The sequence below is a fragment of the Hyaloscypha bicolor genome (genome assembly GCF_002865645.1).
Source record: "Hyaloscypha bicolor E unplaced genomic scaffold K444scaffold_141, whole genome shotgun sequence".
Classification (NCBI taxonomy): Eukaryota; Fungi; Ascomycota; class Leotiomycetes; order Helotiales; family Hyaloscyphaceae; genus Hyaloscypha; species Hyaloscypha bicolor.
In genome coordinates, this window is record NW_020194643.1 from 417,759 (window position 1) to 432,756 (window position 14,998).

General features: G+C 35.2%; 2 protein-coding genes across 2 annotated transcripts; one reads left to right on the forward strand and one right to left on the reverse strand.

Annotated features, from left to right (window-relative positions):
- Positions 1 to 8,792: 8,792 nt before the first annotated feature.
- Positions 8,793 to 10,002, reverse strand: K444DRAFT_618895 (uncharacterized protein). The gene is made up of 3 exons (XM_024881419.1): positions 9,790 to 10,002; positions 9,667 to 9,736; positions 8,793 to 9,384 (listed from the first exon to the last, which is right to left on the reverse strand). The coding sequence occupies exons 1-3, from the start codon at positions 9,795 to 9,797 to the stop codon at positions 9,193 to 9,195; spliced, it is 270 nt and encodes an 89-aa protein (XP_024730614.1). The 5' UTR covers positions 9,798 to 10,002; the 3' UTR covers positions 8,793 to 9,192.
- A 1,009-nt stretch (positions 10,003 to 11,011) lies between these two features.
- Positions 11,012 to 14,115, forward strand: K444DRAFT_646633 (RhoGAP-domain-containing protein; the record flags this gene model as incomplete). Its single annotated transcript, XM_024885222.1, has 2 exons — positions 11,012 to 12,047; positions 12,101 to 14,115. 2 exons carry the CDS (start codon positions 11,012 to 11,014, stop codon positions 14,113 to 14,115), a joined length of 3,051 nt encoding a protein of 1,016 aa, XP_024730615.1.
- Between the last annotated feature and the right edge of the window lie 883 nt (positions 14,116 to 14,998).

The following is a 14,998-nucleotide window of genomic DNA, read 5'->3' on the forward strand; positions in this document are numbered from 1 at the left end:
TATTTATAATTAACTAGAACCTGAATTAGTTAGATAGATCTTAATTATTAAATAGATTTTTAAGATTCTTTAATAAGCTTATAATAAAAATAAAGAAATAAAATACTAGGAAATAAAAGAGATATATTAGTATCTAAAATAAAGAAATAAGCTATTTCCGGTATTCTAGATAAAGTTTATTTATTTAATAATAAAACTAGAGAAGTTATTAGATAACTAATATAATAATTTAATAAATAAAATAAATCTCGAGCTATTTAAGAGCTTAAGTAATAAAAAGTTTAATACTTCTAAGAACCTTACTAAATAATATATAGAATAAGAGAATAGGCTTCTTTTAATTAAAAATTAGTAATTCTAGGAGAAATAACTAATAGAAATTACTTACTATTAAATATTATCTCGGATTAAAAAGCTTACCGGGATTTAAAAAGCTATAATAATTCTATATCTAGTAAATTAATCTTAGTAGTTAGTATTCTTATAGCTAAAGGAAATAGTTTATTAAGAATTTAAGAAAAAACTAGACTAGCTAAAAAGTTTTTATTATTATAGTTATAGAAAGCCTAGATATATAAAAAATACTTATCCTAACTTTAATAAGATTATATTTATTAAAGAGAATTATTTAGAAAAAGCTAATAATTTAGGAATAAATAATAAGAATACTAATTCTTATTTATTATCTAATAAGAAATATAATATTAATAAGTTAGGAAAAGTCTAGTTCTAGATATAAAAATAGCCTTCCTAGAATAAGAACTTTATTAAAAACCCGTAGATCTTATTTAGCTAATTAGCGGGAACTAGTTCCTTATTAATTATTAAATATACTAGAAAGGCAAAACTATAACTTTCTAGTATTTAGTAAATACTAGAATAAATATATATATTCTAATTAACTAAAAATATATTTGCCCCCTAACTAAAATATTATAAATGCCCTTATATAAACTTAAAACCCCTGTTTTTTTATAAGATTTTAATAGATAATCTAATAAAGCTATTTAATATATAATTATTATAAATCTAGTTATTAATTAATATTTCTAAACTTAATAATACTTATTTACTATTAATCTCGGCTCTTATAATATAATTCTAGAAAGAAAATAGCTAGTGAAATATAATATCTTACTAGACTATTAATAGAATTAACTTTATTAGCTAAAGAACTATAAGATAAATTAGCCGGATCTTATTTAGAAAATCTAATATTTTAATAAGAAATATTAAAAAGATAATTATTTCAAAGATATTCTAACTAGAATTCTAAAAGAAACTAGTAAAACTAAACCCGAGAAATAAAAGAATATATTTCTTATCTTTTTATAAAACTTTCTTATAAAGAAAGCCAAATACTAGATAAGAAAGGAAAAGCTAGATCTTAATATTCTTAAAATAGTTAAGTTACTAGACTATTTCTATTATTTTATTAAAATAGCTATTTTCTAATTAAGTACTAAAGACTCTAGTAATTTAATTAGATTAGTTACTATTAATGAGATTAATTATATACTTAAAAAATAGAGTTATAAACCAAAGAGATATTTATTACTACCCGTAGTAATTAGATAACTAATACTATAGCCTATCGGGTATTATACTTAAACTAGTAATCTAATATATTTCCTAGATATAAATAAATCTAATATTTTTAATAATATATTATTTTTTAATTTTAAAAAACTTTAAGAATTCCAAATATTTCTCCCTATATAGCTATATAATATAGCTAAGGCATTTTTCAAGAAAGTAGTAAATAAGCTTCCCTAGTCTTAACTTTTTAACTATAAGCTCCGTTTTAATAGACTAGATCCCTTAATAAAAATAGTTTATTTTTATAAGATAAGTTCTAGTAAACTCGAAAAATAAAAAAGTATCTTATTAAGAACCTAAAAAAGGGTTTTATTAAACTATCTAAATTTCTTTTTTTATTACTAGTCTTATTTATTAAAAAAAAAGACAATAGCCTATAATTTTATATTAATTATTAATAGCTAAATACTATAATAAAAAATAATTATTATTCCCTATTACTTATTACTAAAACTCTTAACTAATTAGCTAAATTATTAATATTTACTAAATTAGATATTTAATATACTTTTAACTAAATTTATATAGAACTAGCTTCTATAGTATAAGTAGCTTTTAGAATAAGATATAGATTCTTTAAACTAGTAGTTCTATTATTTAAACTCTATAATAATCTAGTAATTTTCTAGTAATATATTAATATTATCCTAATAAACTATTTAAATAACTTTTACTTAGCTTATATTAATAATATACTAATCTTTTTTAAGAATAAGAAGAAGTATTAATAATATATTAGAATAGTCTTATAGAAGCTTTAAGATACCAGATTATAAGTTAATATTTATAAATATAAATTTAAAGTTTCTAAGATAATATTTTTAGGATTTATTATTTCGGATTAAGATATATAAGTACACTTTACTAAAATCTTTATTATCTAAAACTAGTACTAACCTATAATAAAAAGAGAAATATAGTTATTTTTGGGCTTTTATAACTTTTACTATAGGTTTATCTAAGCCTATAAATATATTTCTTATTCCCTAAACTATCTAACTAAAAAGGATATTTTACTAAAGTTTATATTTAATAAAACCTAGCTAGATATCTTTAATTAGCTTAAAGATCTGCTTCTCTTTACTCTTATATTTCTCTATTTTAAATATAATAGAAAAACTTATCTAGAAACTAATTATTTAAATTTAGCTATTATAGATATATTTTCTTAAAAAAGCCCAGAGAATAAATAATAGTACCCGATCTCGTTTTATTCTAAAGCTTTTTAAGGAGCTAAAAGCTATTATAAAGTTTATAATAAGGAACTTCTTATTATTATTTAAGAACTCCGGAAATAGTAAATAGAACTAATTAGCTTATCTAATTTTCTAATTATTACTAACTATAAAGCTCTTAAATATTTTAATACTAAGAGGCTTTTAAATAAATAATAAATCTAATAAATAGATTTCCTATTATAATTTTATTACTAAATTACCTATTAGCTAGATAAAGATAATATTATTACTAATATCTTATCCCGAAAAAAATAAACTTATACTAATCCAGAAATAGGCTAAGGAAGCTAAAAGAACTAGATAAGTTATTCTATTAGATCTAATTCTCGCTTTTACTAAAATAATAAATATAGCTTATACTTTTACTAAAATAGAAGAAATAAACGAGCTATTTATTATAATTAAAGTTTTATAAGCTAATTAGATAGACTTAGTCCTAAAAAACAAATATAAGAAAGCCCGGGAAAATACAGAACTATAGGAAATATTAAATAGCTATATATTTTATAATAAAAGACTTATTATACTAGATAAATATAATAATCTATAAATTAGGCTCTTATAATAAATCCATAATATAATAACTACTATATATTCCGGTTAAAATAAGACAAAAATCCTAGTTTAAAGACTTTATTAGTAATTTACTTTCTTTATAAATATTAACTGCTTTATAATAAATTACTATAAATATTAAAAGTCTTATAAGCCAAGAAATAAAATACTAGGCTTATTATATCTATTACTAGTTCTCCTAAAAATATAGGATAATTTATTTATAGACTTCTATATTTCTGGTTCTATAAATAAAAAATATAATAATATATTTATTATAGTTAATTAATTATTTAAATAATATATAAGCCTACTAATAATTAAGAATACTATAGCTAGAACTACTACTAGCCTATTCTATTACTATATCTAGTAATTTCGAGGATCTTTTCTTATTATTATAAATAATTAAAAACCCTAATTCATTTTAGATTTTATAAATAAACTATTAAGATTAACTAGAATTAAGCTAAAACTTTTAATTATAAAATATACCCAAATTAATAGATAAATAGAAATTATTAACTAGATTATTAATATCTGACTTTATTTCTTTATTAATTATTTCTAGAATAATTAGGTAAATTTATTTCTAGTATTTAATATTATAGGTATTATTTACCTATATAAATTAACTGGCTTATTTCCCTTAATAATTAATTATAAATATAAATCCAGGCTAAACTTTAACTAGATATTACTAATAATAGAGTTTAAAATACTAAAAGAGAAACTTAATTAGGAAGAAATATAATAATAGGCTAAAAGAATTAATACTATTATTAATTATACCCGAGAATATATAGTAATAGCTCAGGAGTATTAAGCTAAATAAGCTAATAAGAAATAGTAAGAACCGGATTTTGGTTTAGGAGATATAGTCTATATAATTAAAAAGATATAAAAAACGAATTATTTATCTAATAAATTAAACTATTTTCTTATTAGACTATTTAAGATTAATAAAATAGTCGGCTATTTATATTAATTAGATTTTCTTTTATTATATAGGATTTAGCCAATTTTCTATATAAATAGACTTTATAAGAATCTTACTAATTTATTATTTAGCTAGATTAATAAAGAGCCTAGTTTTACTAAAATTAATAGTAAACTCGAATAGGAAGTTAAAAAGATTCTCTTTTTTAAGGTACTTTATAATAAGTTTTATTATAAAATTAGATAAAAGAAATAGGATATAAATAATAAATAGTACTTATATTAAACTTTAAGAACTTAGTATTTAAATTATATAAATTTCATAAATAGAACTCTAATAAAGCAAGACTTCCTATCTAGTTAAATAAATAGATTTAGTATATTAAAGAAAATAATTTTAATAAAAACTACCTAGATAATAATAAATCTTAATAATAAGGCCTTTATAATTAGAGAAGAAAAAGAAAAACCTAGATATTTCCCGGATTTTATCTAAATTCTAGTATATTTCCTTTATTTTATTATATTAGTATTTCTTTTCTTTTCCAGAAATCTAAATAAAATACTTTTCTTTATTATACTAGATTATGTTTTATTATCTAGGCAAATTATAAAAAAAAAGTAAATTCTTAAAGCTAAACTAAAAATAAATACTTACCTATATTAGTTTAAAATATTATTAAAAATTAAGAGAAATCTTTCTAATTACTTTAATCTTTATAACCTTAATTATTTATATTATTATTATTACCTTAATAGAATTATTAATAAAAACGAAATAAATAAGAAATCCCGGTAATATATTATTAGTAGCTAGATTAAATAAGACTATTTACTAGATCCTAAATAACTTAAATAATAGTAATAATATCTTAAGTTTAGTAGCTATTACTATTATTAATATAATTATTAGCCAAATTATTTTTATAAATAAAAATAGTAATTCCCTTATCTAAGAATAGATTAATATATAAAATATAGCCCGTATTATTTTTAAGAATATATCTAAAATTATTATAGAAAATATTTTAGTAAAATATTCTAAAAATAATAAAATAGAAGTTTTAGTTACTAGTAATAATAAGTCTAATAATTAAATAGACGAAATAGATAGTACTAATAAAGGCTATCTAATTAATCTTATAGAGCCAAATATTAAGAAAGTAAAAAAGAATAAGGCTAGCTTATTTAAAAAAAAATATAAGATATTAAATAATAATAAGAATTCTAATAATAAAAAGACTAAGAATAGAAAGACTTCTAGTAATAAAGGAAATTCTAACTATAATAAAAATAGCTAAACTAGTATTAAGATACCTATTATAACTAGAAGATATATAATATTAAGTAATAATTATTATATAAAGTACTAGTTTAAAACCAAAAACTAGTAAATAATCCTAAAGGCCAAATTAAAAAAGTAATATTTTATAAATATTAATAAATTAGTAAATAATACTATTTAGGAAGTCGGAAAACCTCTTAGAAACTCCTATAAAACCAAAATTATATAGCTTAAGGCCCGGGAATTTAATAATAAAATAGCTCAAGTAGCCGCCCTTAATATATAAGTCTTTATTATAGAGAAATAACTTGAGAATATATATATTAAGTTCAAGAAGGCCCAGAAATTAATTAAGTAGCTTAGAAACGGTATAATTAAGCCAAATACTACTATCCTAACTAAGAAGAAAGGCAAGTAAGCTACTATATTAAAGCCTATATTAATAAATAAACTCGATTTACTATCCCTATTTAAAGACCGCCCAATAATAATAGTTCTAATATTAGCTATAGCCTATATAGTACTTCCAGACTATATTATTAATATAGATATAGGTATAATACAAGTAATAGATACTAAGGACTAGCCGGAATATACTAGGAATTAGGTTATTCTAGTAAAGTCAAGACTATATTTTAATTATAAGTAAGCTATAGGAATTAGATAAAATAGGATTAATGGCTATTATTTCCTCTTTTTTCTTTTCTATATTACGGCTAAATAATTCCCTAAATAAAGGCATTTAGACTTCTCTTTAGGGGAGGGGTAATATAATAGCTAGTATAAGGATATGATTTGCTAAAGACAGGATATCGGAAATAGGTACAAAATGAAGCTAAGCCAGAATTATTTGGACGGAATAATACTAAAGGTCGAGGCATCCTCCCTACTTTGTTTTATAGCTTAGTATTTTTCAATATATGAGATTCTTTAAACTTTGAGCCTTTGACTATTATATTAATCCCGCCGTTATAGTTATATATAAAAGATCAAGGGCTAATTTCAATAATTCTGGAGACTTGGTTACCTACTATAATTAGTATATAAATAATTAGGATATTAGTAACTTACTGAGATTTCTCAAAAGGGTATAGATTAACCAGAAAAGTGAGTCCAATAAGGGTTTAAAGAATGGAAATTCCCTTACTTCTTCTTATATTAGAAGAACTCGTAAAAACCCTTATTTCCAAGCTTTTCCAATATAAAACCATTAATTTAAGCGGCAAATAAATCCGTAAGAATAATACTATGGTTTTCTGGAAAGAGTATATATGCTATCAGATAGACAGGTTAAAGTTATATATCTATTTGTACGGTCTATCTGCCTTTACTAATACATATATAGTAATTATTGACCTGCTTCTACTATAGCCCGCTACCTTATATCCGGTATGTTTGAAAGTGAGTATTAATTGCCATCTAACGAGGATATATCTTCCCAAGTATTGAGTAATTCGATTCGGATATCTTTTGGTATATATGAATAGGCTCAAGAAGCCGTTCTAGTACCTTGTTCTTTTGCTAATCATTATTATTGTAGTAGAGTATAGACTTAATTACTACCGGTTCTCGAGGATTATTGTCTGGAAGTTCGGTATATGCTTTTAAAGCTTCGGATGACCTGTTAATAGAGGCAATTTGATATACTTGTGTGCCTCAGCGAGTTGGAATAGTTGTAATTAAGGCGACGATTCCTCCGTACTTCTTTATAGCTTCCCGTAAATATGCTAATTGCTTGTCCGATTTCGAGAATGCGGCGACGATCTTATTAGAGAAGTTCTTAAAGAAGGTACCGGTTATAGTAACGATTTGGTTTTAGAAGAGGTCTTTACCTGGAAAGAGAAGATCTTTAAAGATTAGTTAAATTCCATAGGAATCGTATGGTATAGAAATAATGTGAGAAGCTTCTGGTTACTTAATAAGATCAGACCATACTCTCCTTTGGGTATTGCAGGTATCGGAGGAGAAAGCAGTCCATTGATTGAGATATCCTTTTGTAATCTCCTTCGCATTTTTGATTACGTTCTTAACTATCCAAGCTGCTCCTGCCTTTATAGTACTAATTCCAATTGAATTCCAATAATATGATATGCTATCTACCAGAAACGATGTATTTTTAATACACACCTTGCCAATATTCGAAGAACTATCGGTAATAATTTGAATATAGGATGCCGCATCTGCAATAAGCTGAACTTTGGCTTTGATTTTATCATAGCAGGAGGAAAGGAGGGACCCAGTAAGGGTCTTGCGATTCGGAGCTTTAAAGCCTAGTTTCAGATAAAAGGCTCTCTATTCGGGGGTTTCGAATTAGGAGAAACTGCAAGTAGAGGTATAAATAGCGAGTGTAAATAGCTCTTCCGTAGTAGAGTCTCTGATCACAAAATGATTAGCCACAGACGGCTGTTTTCTCTTTGTTAATACCAAATCAATATAGTAATCCACTTGATATTTCTTCCAACCTTCGCAAATCTTCAAGTAAGGGCCCTGGTTCGTAGTAATATTCCAAGCCCTGGGGGCAATCGTACAGTGCTTACACTGGGCCTTCTTCATTACAAATCCACATCCAGGGGTAGGATAAATGAAGGTAAATTGAGCCGTGGTAAGCTTGTCGCCGTGGGCACTATTAGCATTGGTTGGAGGCGACATAGTGGTGTTAATAGTGGTGGTTTTGGTGGTGATTTTACTGATATGCAGGAAGGATGGTTCTGCAAAGTGGGAGAAATGGTTGTCACGTGCATTAATTTCTAGCCCTGTGATTGGTCCAATTCCAAGCCTCCATTGGACCCACATAAAATAACGCATAATGGGGTCAAGAGCTTTATTTATAATTATACCATAATAGGGTGGGGATTATATATAATTATCCACCCCTACCGTCAACTGCTGGAGGGTTGTCTGAAAAGATACGCCTCCAGGCCTCCTGACGGCGGCTCGTCAAGGCAAAGAATGCACGCAAGCTTTGGTACACTGACGATCTCTGAGTCCCTGTGTTCCGGGATATTACAATTTTGAATATTGCGGTTACAAGCGCTGGTGGAGGCGATGATGCTATGGAACGAAGGTTTCGAGCTAAGAGGTAGAGAGGGTAAGGTGACTATGGTGGATTATTTTTGAAGGCAAAGGAGGGCAATGTACCCAAAACAGTTATCACGTGCGCAACCTCTTCTTGGCCAAGAGCGAACTAATTAACATAAATTGGCAAAATACAGCTCAAATTTCTGATGCTGAAGATGGTGGCACTCGCCTGAACGGGAGTCTGTTAGAGACTGGGATGAAAGTCCAGCTGAGCAAACCTTGAGAAGATTTTGTGGTTGGCGACCGAAACAAGAGCTTGTGGGTCCAACGAAGTATCAAACAAGTATTCGATAGTTGTCCCTAAGCCCTCGAGTGTTGAAATGTAGCTTCTGCAGGAGTTGAATCTGGTTCCCATTCATGACATGCACATCTAAGCACTCTAATCTCGGTGCCGGACGACCACCCGTTCCCTAGGTATTTTACCACACAAGAAGCCTCCCATCCTCTGTATCGTACAACTCATCAAGTATGAACCCCCACCTCACTTCAGCGAAACTTTTATCGACCCGGAGGAGGTTGAGCCATCATTTGTGTTTGCCCTTCTTGGAATCTCTGTGAAATCCTCTCGCTCCCCGCCATGAACTTCTTGACACATCGAGATACGCAGCCGGTTTCGCGTTGGATTAGGGATTTGGTGGTAAAATCGTCGACGCAGGAATCGAAGCAGTGAGATACGAGGTGTGAGAACATCTGGGTGATAGAGAGTCAGTGAAATTCTAAGATAGGTGATCCGGGCAGTGGCACGCAGCGGACGTGGCGAAAGATGACAAGCAAGCCCAGCCAAGGAATCTTCCAACTGGACATCTTCCATACTTGAATGGAGAGCAGATGGTTGAGAATTTGATAGAGGCTTCGAAATGAGTGTGCGGTAGGCGGGAGGAAGCTCCAAGGTAAGGCCAAACTTCATCCAACGAAATAGCTCTACGTCTCAACCTGCAGCTCGTATCTGACCAAACAAATGTTTCAACTCACGCCCATGAATTCCTTCATTTGCTTCTTCTGCATTCGAGACTCAAACTCTCTTTGCTCGGCGGCCGTAAGTCTGTTGATGTTGTCAGTACTTTCGAGGGATCATTGTCCTGAAGAGGCACGAACCCATCCATCTTGAATGTATGCGAGGCGATATGGAAGCAGGCGGAGACTCTGGCTCAATCCGTCTGTACCCGTAGTTGATTTTGGGTCGAGGATTGCGATTCCAATACGGGGGGATTGAGATGTTGGAAGCTTCCGAATCTTTTGGCGTTCGTGATGAACCACTGCAGAATTTAGACGATCCCTAGCGGCCGGAGGTTATCCATCCCATCCCTGTTCAGTCAGATCCTTTTTCAGAGGAAGAAGCAAAAAGGCACTCGCCTTTGAGAGGCACAGAGTACATAGAAATTTGTTATGCATGACATGGTAGTCTCAGCTGAGAATGTGTCTGAACTGTGTATTCATTTTCTCTAAGTCCTTTGTAAATGAATGCCTCTCTCTCAGTCCTCCACCACAATGCTCTTAAGCTATTGCCCTTCAATTCAGGCACAAAGCCGTTGCTGAGTGTCTAAAATTGGAAAAGCCTGCTTGCTACTGGGCGGTCTGCAAATCCGGGCCTGTCAACGTTTGGGAGTGAGTCGAGACCATGACTTTGCTGCGAAAACCAAATCGGCTTCATCTAAACAGCATCTACTTGAGATCAATCCTCTTCGTGAACCAGAGACATTCCCGGACTGTGCAAATGCTTAGGCCGATGGGATTTGCAGATTTTGGGGTGTCATCAGACACACAAGTCAGAAACTCTCCTCTCCTCCTTGGTGATAGGGCGGGTGCTAGCCGCTAGCGGCTTTCCCAGAGTTCAACTTCAACTCTCCAACTTCAGAGACCGACTCCTCCATACTGGCAAACCCATCTCACTTTGTCGCGCACGACGCGGCTCAACTCCCACTTAGCTTGCTTCGTCCTCTTCTGCATTGCCCAGTCCAGCTTCCACTCCAGCCACTCTCACTTGCACATCCTGTGCGTCATTTCCCTCGGTCGCGTCTTGCGCCCAGCCAAGTCTACAACTCAAACTCGACACTCCTCTTGCTGATCTACCCGAGGGCATTCTGGCTGGCATCGCGCACTTGCTGAGCTCTTTCGACCCCGAGAAGACTTCTGCTACAGCTATAGGTCTTCTGCCAGCTAATTGAGATCAGTCCCGCGGCTCACTCCCCACATCGACAGCCTGAGGGCCAGTGTCAACCTTACCCGGACCTGTCGGTCCACTGCGGAGTCCTGTCGCTGGACTCACCAGATACCCCCTATATCGGCGACTTGCAGATTCACATAGAGCGCGTCCATCATGGCTTCCGACCTTCCAGCCTCGTCCACCTCCCAGCAGCCTTTCGCGAACCCACAGCCTGCCCCAGTTCTTGCCTCCACTGCAGCCACATCGCCTCCAACAAAACAGAGCTTAAAATCATGGTGGAAGACATTTGGGAAGAATACAAAGAATCATGACACTCATGGTAATTCCTCACCATCCTCTTTACAACAACCTCAGCAGCCTCCTTGCCAGCATCCCCCTCAGCGTCATCCTCAACATCCTTCTCAGCATCCTTTTCAGCGTCCTTGCCTGCAAAACGATCTGTACACTCCATTCTACATTGGTGAACTCTACACTCGCAGGGAGTTTACACCAGTCATTGAAAATTCGGGCCTTAGAGCCGCAAACTTCATCGAATACCCAATGACTGAGGACTCGCCAGCTTTTGATGGGTTGCTCCCGTCTGAAGAAGATGAAAAGACACTAGCCTTAGCCGGGGCCAAGGGCTTTCGACGAAGCTTGTCTTTCAGCAATTCTATCTTCGACAATGTCTATCAGTCAGCACAGCCAGCACACTTGCCCCAAAGACGACACTCGTGTCTGTTTCTACACAACCCTCCTCAGCAGATGAGACAGATGAGACAGAAGAGATCCCAAAGCATGTTGATCCACACACCTTCACTCACGTCTCCCAGTCCCAGTGTCAAGCGAGACAAGTTTGGGAGACGACGCCACAGCAGTCTGTTCATTACTCCGCTAGGTAATGACTCAAGTGAAGCGTTGGGTGCTGGTATACTTCCCGTTCAGAAGCGCAATGTTGTACTACGCTTTTTTACCCGATTGAGATGGAAGTCACCTGTTGAAGCGAATGTTGAAACAAATGTTGAGTCAAATGCTGAACCTGTAGAACCAGAACCCGAGCCAGCCCCAGGCATCTTCGGCGTCCCGCTCCGGCAGAGCATCACCTATGCGAACGTTGCCATCTCGCTCGTTGACGGAGAAGGAAAGAGCTACATATATGGCTATGTCCCGATTGTGGTGGCGAAGTGTGGTGTATATCTAAAGGAGAAAGGTGCGTTTTTTGTTCAACGCGTCTGGACCTTGTAAGCTAACAGGTTACTCAAGCTACGAATGTCGAAGGAATTTTTCGCCTGAGTGGTTCTGAGAAGCGAATCAAGGAATTGAAGATGATATTCGACTCACCTGACCGGTATGGAAAGGGACTGGATTGGGCAGGATACACGGTACACGATGCGGCAAACGTGTTGAGGAGATATCTGAACAACCTTCCCGAGCCGATTGTGCCCTTGGATCTATACGACCGATTTCGAGAACCTCTGGCCGGCCACACGAAGGAAGCTGTTGGCGACGAGGAGGGACCACAACTACAGGATGATTTCGACCATGACAAAGCTATTGCCACTTATCAGCAATTGATCACCGAGCTGCCCCCGCTAAATCGCCAACTCCTCCTCTACATTCTTGATTTACTGGCCGTTTTTGCATCAAAATCCGACGAGAACCGAATGACCTCGGCAAATCTCGCAGCTATTTTCCAACCAGGAATTCTTTCGCATCCACAGCATGACATGCGGCCGGAGCAGTATCGCTTGAGCCAAGACGTGTTGATTTTCTTGATTGAGAATCAGGATAACTTCCTTATCGGAATGCGTGGTACTGCTGCTGACGAGAAGACTGTCCAAGAAGTTCAGAACGGTGGAACACCTCCGATTGGGACACCGAATACTCCTGGAAAATCGAACGCGGTTGCACGATCCTCCTCGAATGCGAGTGCTGGCGCTGATAGTGTACGGAAATATGGAGGCATTCGACGTAATGTGTCAGTCTCCTCACGAAACTCGAGACAATCTACTGGTGCTCCGAGCCCTGCAAGTCCAGCATTGGCGACAACACCAACAGGCGGCGTACATCGAAGCAATACAGTTCCATCAAAGCGATCTCCAGGGCTACCTTCGAACAGATTACAGAAGAATTCGGGATCGCCTTCGCCAACTGCAGGCGTATTTTCCAGCAACCAGCAAGTCACTCCACGAGGACTCTCGCCTGCGGCTGCAGGTTTGATAAATGTTAATGTAACGCCTGCATCACCCGGACCAGCACCAGTCTCGAGCCTAGCTCCATCTTCAAATGCAGCTTCTACTGTGACAAGTCAAGACAGATTACTCGGTGATCAACCAGCTGTCTCCACCCCTAATCGCGAGCGCAATGTATCAAGCTTCTTCCAAAGATCTCCTACTGTAGACAGCGAAAAGAAGCCACCGAATAAGCTCAAAAAGAAACGCGGCCCAACGAGCTCCAATCCCAGCGCGCAAAGCTCAACACATTCTCTTAATGGCCAACAAAGCGGTGCTCAGTCGCCTGGCCTTCCTGCAGCGTGTACCGGCCGTGAGACTGCAGAGCATCCTCAGTTGGAGAGCATCCCATCCAGAAACCCTACCACTGATGCAACACCACCTTTGACAGAGACACCCCGCGCCGATCAGCCTGCCCAGTTCCCTACTCGACATGAGGACTCGCAACAATCTGAGCGTACACTAAAGCCTGCCTCTCCGGCATCATCTCTACATTCTCGATCATCAATCAACGATCATTCTGATATTGATCATCATGATAATACCGGTACCAATGAACAGAAAGAAAAACGCTCCAGGTGGAGAATTTCACGGCATCGAGATGACTCGCAATCTTTGGGTCACGCTCTCACTCCAACAAAGAAGGGTCTTGGGTCTGATGCTGGCGCAGGAGCGAGTTCAAGCTCGATTGGCAGCTCAGCCCGTCCACGCAAGAGCTCCGCCGGTGACACTATACCCGTTAGTTCTGATTCTACGCTAGTCGGCACTCATCTCCAATCAAGCAACGACAGTGGTTCTGCTGGTGTTGGCGGTGAAGAGAAGAAAGGTCCTTTGGGCTGGATTAAGAATAAGATGCGCGAGAAGCGAGAGGAGAACCGAGAAAAGGGTGCTGAGAAGGAGCGAAATAAGAGCCCACCAGCTTCCACCGAACGCCTCGGAACGTTACTTCCAGCACGGGGCAAGAGCATGGATGTTATGAGAGAGGAGAATCCTGAGGGGACCGTTGAGGAGAAGGTTACATCCCAAGTTCAGCAGTCACACCGATGACATTCTAAGAACAATATCATCGACGGAGTTGAACAAGATTCGACTACCTTTCTACCTTCGGCGCAGTCTTGAAAACCGGAGCTCAGCAAGGAGCTCCTATTGGGCAAACGAGTTTCCTTTTGCCTTGCACTGTTTCTCCCCCGCGATATAATGGTTTGTTTTCCAAAGATCGGGTACCCTGAAAACCTTTTCTTCATTGTCGTCTTAAGTGAAACACCTTTCCCTACCACGAATTGAACAAGTACAGCGAGAAATGGGTTGGAGTACAAAGCACTTGATTTGTTGGAGTGATTGGTCATCGATAGTTGGACGAACAACCCGATCGACCATTGCATATGTGTTTGAATATCGCATGGTTCTGCTTCCTGCTCCTGGGAAAGCCGACCATTTGAGAGCCGGTAGCTATATGCTTATAGATGAGCGGGCTTTCTTTACGACCTGAGATGATTACGGGCCAGGCCGTTGGGAGTCGTGATCGAACGGAGTCTCGAGGTCTCTCTGGGATTGGCTATTAGATCGATGGTTAGCGAAATCGATTGGCGGTGCTTGGTGGCAAAGAGCTGGGTGAACAGACATTTCCAAATGCATGAACAGACAGCGATGTTTTGTTACGACTTTCTTGTATGTATGTTTGGTGTATAAGTGGATGGGATAGTCCGAGCCGATCAATAAAAGGCGCCATAATGAAACATTTGGTCTCAAATGAAGTAAGCGGCAGGCCATCTCCAATTGGAAGGGGCTATGGGACAATACTGCCAGTGCAAATTTCACTCCTCTATTCCTTCCCGAATCCCAACCTCTGCCAAAGCGTATCTTGAGCTTGGTGCCTATCCTGAATACGAGTACCTCGCATTCTTGCATAGTAACACCGAATGTGATCCCC

Bases quoted from the DNA above. Each gene is read 5' to 3' on its own strand.
- K444DRAFT_618895 (XM_024881419.1), bottom strand. The intron at 9,385-9,666 runs GTGAGTTGAAAC...TCTATCACCCAG, and splicing joins AAATGAAGGAATTCATGGGC to ATGTTCTCACACCTCGTATC.